Raw genomic sequence first — 12294 nt, 5'->3', positions numbered from 1 at the left:
CAGATAATGGACAAACACACTCTATAGCCCTCTCTGGACAGCATAACCATCACTAGGGGTTGTTTTGTTATTTGATTCTGCCCACGCACATCAGCAACATTAGCCAGCCATCCAGAATGTAAAATAATTTACTGAAGGACACGCCTGTGTGAATGTGTCACACAAAGCCAACCACAGAATAGCAAAACAGGCAAAACTCAGTTGAAGTGGTTCCACATTGTCCTAAGAGTGATGCCGCTCTATGCAGCCAGTGGTTATAAGGCCCTCGTAATGGAAACTGTCAGGTGGACATGTCAGTGATGTCATGAGACACCAGACATCCATCCAGACAGGATTAAAATGAACCTAGGACAGAGTTAGCTCAAAATACTGAAGGTAATTTCAAACATAATATTTACTGCTGTAGGCAGAGAAAATGAGACTGACATATTTGTTTTGAATGGGATACAAGTCCTGAGGTCCTGAGGTCCTGAGGTAATGATTATCAATTACCAGACCCACCCTGACAATACTAAGACCATCCAGAATGGCGTATGATAGTGATGTTCTTACTCCCAGCCAGGGTGCGTATATAGATCCAGGATGTGTATTCCCCTACTCCAGCGTTGGTCAGAGCTGCCAGTCTGAAGCGGTAATATCTGTATTTAGTCAGGGGCTGGAGTGTGAAGTTGTGGTTCCCGTCAGAGCCATCAGAACCATTCACTGACACCATCACATCAGCGTCAACACAGTCAGAGTGCAGTTCCTGCTCTGGGGCAGGCTCTGCAGCGTTTGGGATATCTGCTTCACATGTAGTCGACAGCATTTGTGCAGTGATGTGGTACTCTTTCAGCAAGCCTGGAGTGGAGAGTGGTGGAGCCCAGTTGAGTGTCACACTGTCGGGTGTGACCTGAGATATGGTCAGGAGGCGAGGGGCACCTGGGACTTCCAAGAGAGATAGTAGAGATTGAAAGAGTGAGTATTCATTTCTGTGTCACTGCTATCAAATCCGCACACATCACAGGACACCAGAATATAGTGCATGATTCAAAACAAAATGATACACAACGCAGAGGATGAGCTACCTGATTCAGGATGAGTGGAAGCAGTGCAATTTATTTGATCTCCTGGTCCTGCAGAGTTGACCGCAGTCACAGTCATTGTGTACTCCTGGCTCGGTGAAAGCCCAGTCACTGTGTATTCTGGTGTGTAAGCCTGGTGTGTGTAGTTTTGAGAGTCTGATCCCACTACAATTTGATAATAATTTATTTGTCCATTGGGGTTGGCCGGAAGGTCCCACAACAGCTGAATTGAATCCCAGCTCACCCCTGTGCAAGATAGGTTCCCCACTGCATCGGCCACTGTAGACAGGGAAAGAAAAATGTGAGGGAGAGAGAAAGAGACAGAAAGAAAACATTTTCAGTTTCTACTGACTGAAGAAAAGAACAAATTTCAAGCGTCTGAGCTGGTTATCATCGTACTTACCTACGGCAATTTCATTATACAAGACTAAAAACTGCAGCTATTCTGCACGTATGGTGTTTGTACAGGAATAACTGAAAATTGGAAAAAGTGTAATCCCACGAACTGCAGAATTCTGCAACCTACAAATAATAATGGTTGTCCAGATACTAATACTGGTTTGGCTTACTATAATCACTTCATTAATTACTTTCTTTCCCAACCTTCATTTCCTTGTCACTTTTCTTCTGCTATCAACACCTTAATTCTTTTCTAATGTAACAACCCAGTGTTTCCCCCAGGAAATCAAGGTTATCTTATCTTACACAATTGTTGATTGGTTGAGCAGCAGTTGAGGACTATTAGTAGCAACTTAAATCAGTGTTAGATAACCTTTGTGAAGGGAAAGTGTACCTGACTCGTTGGTTGTGAAGGTAACAGGGCGGCTGAATTGGTCCCCATGGCCGGCTCTGGTGTAACTGCAAACACTGATCTCATAGTCACTACTGGGCCTGAAGCCTGATAGATGTGCAGTGGTTGATGGACCAGAGGAATTCTACACACACGCACACACACACACACACACACACACACACACACACACACACACACACACACACACACACACACATACACAAATGGTACATTGGTCTAATCAAGAGATTAAATTATGGGATCATGAAAAAAATAAACCATGAAATGTGATTACTGCCATAGATAATGTCTTACTCTATCAGGCTCCACTTGTTGCACATGTGTGTATGTGTCTGTATGAGGGTATAATGTCACTGCTGAGTGGTATGTGGGGTGTGAAATTAGAGGCACTGTGTGACGGTTATTATTGTTATTGAGTGGTTACTGGAGTGTGCGTGTGTTGTTGTGGAGTAACTTTTGGTGTGTGAAATTAGCAGTACCTGGTGTGAAACGGTGCCTCTGATGAGCTCTCGGATCCTAAAGCCATAGTGTGTCACCACTCCACTGGGCTCTAGAGAGGGTTCCCAGCTAAGCCACACAGAGAAGGCCGTATGGTTATAAATAGTCAAGTTACGGGGAGGAGACATGGGACCTGAAACACAGAGACAGACACACACATGTGGTTTGATAAATAAATATGATCTTGTCAGGATACTGAGTCTGGGCCCGTAATCACAAAGCATTTTGGAGAATGAGAGAACAACGTAATTTTGGCCCTACTTTTACACTGAGGAGTAAGAGCTTTCAGTAAACGTCCTGACAGATTCCCATTGGTGCCAAAATCAAAGTTAGTGTAAACCTGTGGTCTCTAGCAACTACAAAGATGCAACAATGATGAAACAATGACATTTGAGCGTTACATGAATCCTTAAGTACCTCCATTCCTTAAACTTAAACAGTGCTGACAGCTCCTCAAGTTGTCTGTCATTTTCTTGAAATTTCCAACAACTGAACGCAGATGAAATACAGAGGTGTACTAATGCGGATTGCTGGGTTGTGTGTTGTGGATGTATGTCACTGATGGGACACAGAAACCAAAATCAAAGCTGTATTTCATTTCTAGAGTTATTCTGCAAACAGATATTTCTATTGCAAAATGCCATATGGAGATTAGCTAGTCCTGTCGAGTTAGTTTGCAATTACCAGCTGCTACCCTGTAATACTATAACCCACAAAATAAAGCAAGTTTATTACTCAGCAAGTATCCAGGAAGCAGAGGAGCTGTACTAGCTGTGGTATATGCTTTACTACCTGGTGTCCGATAACAGCAAATGCTGACTCGTTTTCAACTGCTCCTTCACGTGCAAGGCAAAGAGCAGGGAACATCTTCCGTCTGGTGGGACCAAAGCTGGGGTCCTCACTCCTGCTGGCAAGCACCGAGCAGTGGAAATCTGTGGAATGTTCCACCAAGTCTGAGGTTCTCCTTGCAGGACCTGCAACCCAAGGAGCCCTTGGATGTATTTGAGTAGCAAGTTGTCCCCCTCCAGCACCACTAGCAACACCTGCTGTGCCACCTTTGCCCTCTGGAGGCAAATGCTCAGACACAGTGAGCCAAAGGGAGCAGTTTTGCATACAGCTGGTAGGAAGTTGTATGCAAGGGAAGCAGTCTTGTATACAGCTGGAATGAAGTTGTATGTTGACAAGTACCTCTGAACACCATCATACTGGTTTAGGCGCAGACCCTGGTGGACTACTTAAGAAAGCTGTTGGTGCCAAATGGCTTCAAAAACAGGCAGTGGTCATGCAATGATGCTTCCATGGTTAGCTGTCTGCTGAAAGAGGAGAAATCAGAAAGTATAGAGCAGTGGAGTAGAGTTTCAAGTTCCAAGCAGATCCTCAAGAGCATGCCCTTGAGCTGGCCCTGTGCTCCAGACACCATGCATACTCACATACATAGTCATTTGGCCACATTAGCGCTAGTTTACCACCAGGTCTAATGTGCTTGTGCAACACCTCTGGGCAAATGGGAGAGAGTTGGATGACAGTTCTCACTTCTGAGCTCCTGTAAGCATGGAAGATTTGGGAAGGTAAGATTGAGGTGCAAGGTGCTATGTGACATCTGTCCTAGACAGAACCAAAGTGACCAGGGACCTGCGTATCTTGTAATGCCGGGAAGGCAGCCTATTGATCTGTGGCATAACTTGACAAGGAAAGTGAGCAGAAGCGGGTTTAGCAGTCTTTCATACTCGCATTACTGTGTCACCCTGAAAAAACAACTTTCCGGGCTCTAGTTTCGCAGACCAGGCGAGGCGGGGGCGTAGCGCAGATGCGCTTCGCCAACTGGGTGTGGCCAGGCGGATTTTCAAGTTTGGCACGCCGTTCTCGGTGGCGCAAGTACTCCGCCGTCCCTCCTACCGGCGGAGAGGAGGAGAGAAGGCGTGGAGTGGGTTTGACACAGCCGATTCACATTTAACCAATCAAATGAGCCCCTGTCCTTGCCTTTAAAATGCGCTGCGTGAAGGCGTAATGAAAGTTTACACAGCTGACATGGAGGTCTATTGCCGCAGGTGGAGCGGAGCTCAGGAGACAGGCGCGGAGCGGAGACCGGCGATCAGTGCGGACACGTCACCAAAACCTCACAGGCAGGCTTCCGGAATGTCAGACACATGAACAATGCAATAAATACCGAAAAAAAAACACTATTCAATGATACGATCACAATCAGCACATACATATATCTCCATATCAACTGTCCCGTCACAGCTGATGTCAGATCAAAGGAGATTGGCACCGTTTGTGCTGATTGTGAGGTTTTGGTGATGTGAGCCAGGCAGCCAAACTTCCACTGCGCCAGCTCCGCTCCGCCTTGCGCTGAAAGTAGACGTGGTTTCAGATGCTTTTGGCGCACCTCGGCGAAGCCTTTTGGCACGAAACTGTCACTGCGCCAAGCCGAATCTGTCGGCACCTCCCCCCGCTGCGCCACCACTCCCATCTCGGCGAACCTCCGCCTGCGAAACTTGGAAACTGTCCGCCTCTGCCGTTTCGCCGGTCGAAACTAGCTCTGCACAGGGTTCGCCTCACTGCGCCACCCCGCGCTGCGCCGGGAAACTAGAGCCCTTAATGTTGAAGTTAGAGCTCAGTTCCTTCCTCACTGGTGCTCAGCAAGCCTGCCCACTAAACAACAAACTCACTGTGGAGATCAAGAATATATCCTAATGGACAGACTCCACCAGTGCCCTCACATAGCTGCAGTCTGAAACCTGCAGATTCTGTGATTGTGGGAACTTTGATTGACCAACTTTTGAGGCTTTACCATGATCAACCCTTCCTCCTCAGGTGTCAGCTAGTGCTGCACCTTCCAAGATCTTGAAAAGGTGATTTACAGGTCACTAGATGAGCAGCTGCCTCATTGTGATGTCCCCAGAGTTTGACACTAGCACATGGTAAATCCATGTTGGGGGGCAGCCAGGGCACACAGAAACCCTAAGCATAGACTTGGTGCACCCAATAGTACTTGACCTCAAATACCCATTGACAAGACACCTGGTGCAGCAGTATAACAGCAAGCACTGACTGGAGTGCTAGAAATGGAGGGTCAAACAAAATGTGCACAAGACGGCCAACCTGCCCAAAGTCCAGCTGCATCTCCTGAAGCTAGCTTTCTTCTCCACAGGAGTAGATTGTTTTGGCTCCAATTCAATGAGACAAACACAAAGCACTGAAAAGGGGTAGGGGTAGTTTTTAAGTGACTTCACAGTGTATTCGCGTCAGCTTGATGGGCAGTGATTATTTCCTGTCAGATGCTTCGCTGGACACCATGGCACCCTCTATTGTACACAATACTGTCCTGTCTAGGGACAAACTTTCATGGAGGAGTTAAGAACTTCAAGAGAGGTTCACAGCCATGAGCGCCATTCTGCAGCCTGAGCTTTCCAAGCAGAGGAGCAAGTTCACATAGCCTAAACTAGCAGACAGAACTACACAGACATATGCAACTTGTTACAGCTTGATTTGGTTTCTAATAGGTGGTGCATCCTGACACGCCAAAGTGTTTAATTTTGTCAGCGAATAAGTTTACTGGGATTTCAAACCATGGTTACAAAGTCTGTCTGTTGCTGCTGTCATGTTGTTTGACACGAAATGAGGTCAGGTGATGAAAGCAAAAACAGGTTGTAAAGAAAACCTTAGAGCTGTTCTAAAGCAGTGTTCATTTTGACAGGTACTTGAAATTTAGTTTTAGTCTTCGTCAGATGTTATACATTTCTTTTACATTAGTCTTAGCCACAACGACTTCAGGTAATTTTAGTCACAGTCTTTGTTGTCAGTTTAGTCAAATGACTGGACAGTATTCTAAAAAAACTGTTGCATTATTGAGCTTGTTTGGCTTATTGGTCTGGTGAGTCCCCTTGCTTGCATTCAAGTGTAGTGCTTGCTCTTTACTGATATTTTATAAGTGAGCATCAGTTTTAACACTAGATTAACCTTACACCTGAAACAATACAAAGGCTAAATCATGCCTCAAGTGTGTCAACATTAAAGCTCATAAATACATTATGTCATCTCTCTTCTTAACTAATTTAATTGTTAAGAGCTTAAGAGCATTACAGGCAAGTTTATACCAAAGATTCATGACGACATGAGTTTAAACTTGCAACTGCTTGCAAAAGAAAGTCAATAAGTAGGGTCTGATCTCTTCCTTAGTATTCCCGTGGAGGAAATTGAGAGTACCTTCTTCTTATTAAAAGCATTAATTTCTCCTGAGGTTACAGCATGAGTGTTGTGTTATCGCCATGGTTAGAAATTTACAAAGGGGATATTCCTCAGTCAGACTTACCATGAAAGCAGCTTAATTGTCTGTTGGGTTCTCTGTCTTGTTGATGAAAGGAGGGCAAAATTCTGTTTATTTGTGCCTGTCTACTAGCCTACCTTTGACATTTTCACATCATTAATTTTAATTGGGGTAAAAAAAAACCAAAATATTTCATTTTCATTTTCATAGAGCAACTACTTAATGTCATCATTTCATCATGGTCATGTCAATGACTATTTTTTGTGCAAAAATTTGTTGACAAATTCAAAACTGCTCTAAAGGGAGAATACAACTCCCCACTCATAATTAGACGAAAAGGTTTTATGAATGAGTCCCAGCTGTCACTCTTAAGGAGGTGTTTATTTCCCTGAACATACCTCAAATGCCATTTCTGAGGCAAATTTTGAGATGCTTTATGAATACACACCAAGGTAACATGGATTTTTGAAACCCAAAACTAACCTGCTTCATCAGTGTGTAGCAGCAGCAGGAGGGCAGGCCCTGAGCCTTTACGTGTTGCAGCGGTGATGGTGAGATTGTAAGGGGTGTATGGAAGTAGGTTAGTGAATATGAACGAGGTGTTAAGAGAACGGGTGGTGTTGGAATCTTCCGGGCCAAACAGCGTGAGGGTGTACTCTGTTATCTCCCCGTTGGCCTCCAGGGGGGGCTGCCACACCACAGCGATAGAGGTGGATGACACGTTCCTGGTGGACACCAGCACCGGAGCACTAGGGACTAAAGATGCATGCACAGACACACACACACACACACAAACACACATCAGTGACAAAAAGTGAACTCACAACAAACACATGCCTATAGTCAGGCCTTCAAGTGTTGCTTGAAGGCCTGACAACGCTTTGTATGTACATAAACTCACTGCCTTCATCTGTTCTTAGATGCAATGTGCTTGTATGGTTGTAGGCGGGGCCAGCACCGGTTGCTGGGGTCACAGTGACCACGTAAGGGAAATACGTCCTGAGTTTGACAAAGAGGTAGACGTTTTCAGTTGTGGTCGTTTCAATGGTCTTGTTGACAGCTGGAGGCCTTGAGCTGAGCCCAGGTGGGCTAGGAGGGATGCCCGCCTCCTGCAGGGTGAGTAGGTAGTAGAGTTGACCATTTGGCTCCAGGGGAGGTTTCCAGCTGACTACGATGGCTGTAGAGCCGTACATTTGAAAGCTTAGGTTGCGGACTGGGCCACCGGGCACTGGGAAAGAGGTGGAATTGAGTTAATAGTACCTTGTGCCACTGACTTAAACTGATTGAAAACTGCAGCCGTTTGGATTTGGGTTTATAGTACAAGCCAGTAAATTGGGCCATCACTCAACTATATTACACTCTGACACTTGAGGGAAAATGAACGGCACACCAGTCATCATCATAATCACAATCATTATCATCATCTGTCACAAGCTCCGTTATAATCATTGCCAGCATCTTTGTAATTAGCACCATCATCAGCAGCCACAGCACACATAAGGGAGAAAGAAAATGTCGTGACAATCCTGTAGCAACACAGAAAACACAACACAGTGTAACAAACCAGCATACAGTCAGAAAAACAAAATTCTATAAAGTTACCAGTCCATTCAAAGAAATAAAGAGGCTTTCAGGAGGGAACTTGAACACTAGGGTTGAACGATGAGTTAAAAAAAAAAATCACATTGTGATCAGTTTCACAAACAATGCGATTGTAGTATAATTCACGATTTTAGTAGGAATTATAATTTTTGCATTATAACTTTTATTTCCGCTGGATAAGCTCGATACCTAACAAACATGTATTTTTACATTTGGAAAATACAATTCATAGGCCAGGGCACCTCTGTAGCACCATAACATTTTATTTACAACAATGTTGTCACACATTCTACCTTTATCAGGAATTGAAGCTCCTGTGATTTTGATATTGCACTTTTGATAATTTTTCAATTAATTGTTCAGCCCTACTGAACACCAAAAACCTTTGGTCTGCAAGAGGTGAAGCAGAAGATACTCATCCTGAACACACCCACGTTTGGTGTTCATCCTCTCAGCTCCTCGGCCAGTCAGTCAGCCTGACCATGCAAACTGAGAGAGTTCTACACGCCATCGTACACACAGTAGAAAAGAAAGATTAGGGGGAAAGGAGTGATTGAGACACTTGAGAGGCCCATAAGATGGACGGGTAGATGAAAGGGGCCAGGTGTGTGTGGGGGTCTGAGCCCAGGGGTGTGTGACCCTGCTGGGCTTGGCTGTGCAGGAGAGTCAGGGTGCAGTGGAAGTCCGGTGCTTTGCTGGGAGTGGAGTGGCTAGAGCACAGGCAGAGATACAGAGTCAGTATAAGCAGTAATCTGACAGAAACAGATATATACACAATATATACACTGTATGTATGTGTCAAAGTTAATGGAGGCTGTTCGCACCATTTTTCCCAAAATCACATAAAAACATCAGTGTGATACAGGCTTCACTGTACAACCTCTTGCACTGAAAAAATCAAAACGTTCAGCTATAACTAAATAATATATGCCAATGATGGTTTTCTTGGAGAGGGCAGAAAACAGGAAGCACCTCAGTTTTTCTGTGTTTACGTCATTAAGTCATAAAAACGTTTCTGCCCTGCCCTATGCTTTTTTCTTGTAACTTTCTTCTTGCTCAGTAAAAGGAAACACAAACTGGTTGTCTCCAAGGCACAGGGTCTCAGGAGGACAAAAACAGAGCCAGTTTGTTGTAGTTGTCTCCTTTCACGTACAGGTTGAACGTTACATCTTCAACCGCAGAGTTTTTATGTAATTTTATGAAGCTGAAGAGTTTGGAAAAAAGTGTGCAGACTCACTCCCAATAAGACCGTCAGTGTAATGCCTGTCTGGTCTCTGGTGTCCTATTTTTGTACAGTTTTGGGGAAGTTACTTTCAAAATGTGATTTAGTACTTATTACTCCTCATTTAAATCACTCCTTTCGATACACAATAACTTCTTATATTGTTACTTTATTACCTTAATATTGCTTCTACTATTGACTTATGCTGACAAATCTGAACTCTCTTTGGCTTTAAGAAGCGAAAGTCCATATAATGATTTAATCATAGCAGCAAATATTAATAGTATGGCTAAAATGCCAGTATGCTAATATGCCTTTAAACTTAAATGTGAAACTATAGAACACATGATAAAAATTGATGTGTAGGCTTAATTATTTTGAGAGGTGCTTATCAAAACAATAACAATAATCAAATTAAATATTGACATCACTTAAGCCAAAACATCTTGCAATCAGCGCCTCAACAACATAATGAACAGGCTGCGGTGCTCAGAAATAATTAACAGAAAGTAATCTCATTGAAACCTACCATAAAGATGAATAATGGCACTACATCTAATCTTCACAGTCACTTAAGTGTTAGTTGTATCTCATTAACAGCAGCAGCTTTACGAAATATTCGTTTGTCAGTCGCTGTAAATATCGTGCATTGCTCACAACTGTGACTGTAACATGACTCTATTACTCCATTATATTATTCCATTTTAAAAGTAACTCTGCTTTAGTCAGATAAGTGATAATATTATGTGTTAGGTTACGTGTTGCCCCCAACACTGTCTATGTGTGTAGTCACATTATGTAATGTGTACTGTTGTACAGTATGTGCACCTGTGTGTGTGTCTGACTGACCATTGTCAAGCGTAATCAGGGTTTGGGGCTCGCTCCTGACCCCTCCATCCCCCTGTGAAGTGCTGGAGGTCATCCATATGGTGTAGTTGGTGCCCCCAGTCAGCCCAGTCAGAGTGTAGGAGAAGGGCGAGTCAGGAGAGGCAGGGGCAGGTAAAGTTGAAACTGGTAGTCTCTGTGGAAAATAAGAGAGTTGGGGTACTTTCACACATCATTGCAAGGTGCTTTGAATAAGAGCTAGATGCCTACAATGTTTGTTTTAAATCTCAAATGTCTCACCTGCTCAGCGACAGTAGTATTGTCAGAGTAGTAAATGGTGTAGTGCTCAATGACTCCATTGGGTTCACTGGGTGGATGCCACAGCAAAGTAACAGAGGAGGAGGTCACATTTGCAAAAGACACATTCTGCGGAGGGCCAGATGGCTCTGGAGGGTACGCGGAAGAGAGCTCTGAAGAACACAGATACAAGGGACAAAAACACACCTATTTAGAAACTGGTGTAAAACTGCTGGTTGGTCTTGAGCTGCTGGTCTACTGCTGTGGGTCTGGTGCTCTCTGTGCCAGCAGGGAGGGCATTTTGGAAAAACTGGCAAGTTCACACAGTCATGGTTAACAGAATATGCGAGTAAAAGTGATATCTTCGACTATAGACTTTTAATGAAATTTTATGAACCTGAAGAGTTTGCAAAAATAGTTCCCTTTTATTATAGACACATGACTCATCACAGTATTCATTCATTCATTTTGCAAATTGGTTCTCCCAGTTAGGGCTGTGGGGTGCTGGAATGTATCCCAGCACTCATTGGGTGGAAGGCTGGGAAACACCCCAGACAGGTCACTGATCCATCACAGGGCAGACACACAGACAGACACATTCACATCTAAGGACAATTTAGTATCTTCAATTCACCTGAATTGCTTGTCTTTGGACTGTGAGTGGAAACCGGAGCAAAGACTGGGAGAACGAGCAAACACAGAAAGGGCCCTGGCTGGCCGGGCTGGACTCAAACCAAGGACCTTCTTGTTGTGAGGCAACAGCGCTAAACACTACCACACTGCAGCCTACAGCTAGTCTGCATCCACTGTTGTTTACATTCAGGAGTGACTTATGCTATAATTGTGAACATGAAGAAAAGTAGTAAAATATCTGTGTGTCTGACTGACCATCGTCAAGTGTAATCAGGGTTTGGGGTTCGCTCCGGACCCCTCCATCCCCCTGTGAAGTGCTGGAGGTCATCCATATGGTGTAGCTGGTGCCCCCAGTCAACCCAGTCAGAGTGTAGGAGAAAGGCGAGTCAGGAAAGGCAGGGGCAGGTAAAGTTGAAACTGGTACTTTCTGTGGAAAATAAGAGAGTTGGGGTACTTTCACACCTTGTTGCAAGGTGCTTTGAATAAGAGCTAGATGCCTACAATGTTTGTTTTACATCCCAAATATCTCACCTGCTCAGTGACAGTAATATGGTCAGAGTAGTAAATGGTGTAGTGCTCAATGACTCCATTGGGTTCACTGGGTGGATGCCACAGCAAAGTAACAGAGGAGGAGGTCACATTTGCAAAAGACACATTCTGCGGAGGGCCAGATGGCTCTGGAGGGTACGCGGAAGAGAGCTCTGAAGAACACAGATACAAGGGACAAAAACACACCTATTTAGAAACTGGTGTAAAACTGCTGGTTGGTCTTGAGCTGCTGGTCTACTGCTGTGGGTCTGGTGCTCTCTGTGCCAGCAGGGAGGGCATTTTGGTTCAAGTTCACACACAGTATGTGAGTTAAAAGTAACATCTTCAAAAACTGTGAAACTATGAATACAACTGTGACTGTAATATTACTCCATTACTCCATTATACTACTCCATTTTTAACTAAGTAAGAATATTATGTGTTAAGTTGTGTAACTTGCTGCCCCCAACACTGTCTGTGTGTGTATTCACGTCATGTAATGTGTACTGTTGTACAGTATGTGCATCTGTGTGTGTCTGACTGA

At 44.2% G+C, this 12294-nt stretch overlaps 1 protein-coding gene across 1 annotated transcript in view; it reads right to left on the bottom strand.

Annotated features, from left to right (window-relative positions):
* Nucleotides 1-12294, bottom strand: part of ptprq (protein tyrosine phosphatase receptor type Q) — a 50147-nt gene that overhangs the window by 14163 nt on the left and 23690 nt on the right. The window contains exons 37-44 of the mRNA XM_030053550.1: nucleotides 10593-10738; nucleotides 10317-10488; nucleotides 7545-7871; nucleotides 7127-7399; nucleotides 2355-2506; nucleotides 1855-1996; nucleotides 1065-1340; nucleotides 553-924 (exon numbers count right to left, since the gene is read on the bottom strand). Coding sequence (XP_029909410.1) covers nucleotides 553-924; nucleotides 1065-1340; nucleotides 1855-1996; nucleotides 2355-2506; nucleotides 7127-7399; nucleotides 7545-7871; nucleotides 10317-10488; nucleotides 10593-10738 — 1860 coding nt within the window. The remainder of the gene's footprint in view (nucleotides 1-552; nucleotides 925-1064; nucleotides 1341-1854; nucleotides 1997-2354; nucleotides 2507-7126; nucleotides 7400-7544; nucleotides 7872-10316; nucleotides 10489-10592; nucleotides 10739-12294) is intronic.

The sequence above is a fragment of the Myripristis murdjan genome, chromosome 6 (assembly GCF_902150065.1).
Source record: "Myripristis murdjan chromosome 6, fMyrMur1.1, whole genome shotgun sequence".
Lineage (NCBI taxonomy): Eukaryota > Metazoa > Chordata > Actinopteri > Holocentriformes > Holocentridae > Myripristis > Myripristis murdjan.
Note: the sequence above shows the minus strand (reverse complement) of the source record. Positions and strands in the feature narration are given on the sequence as shown.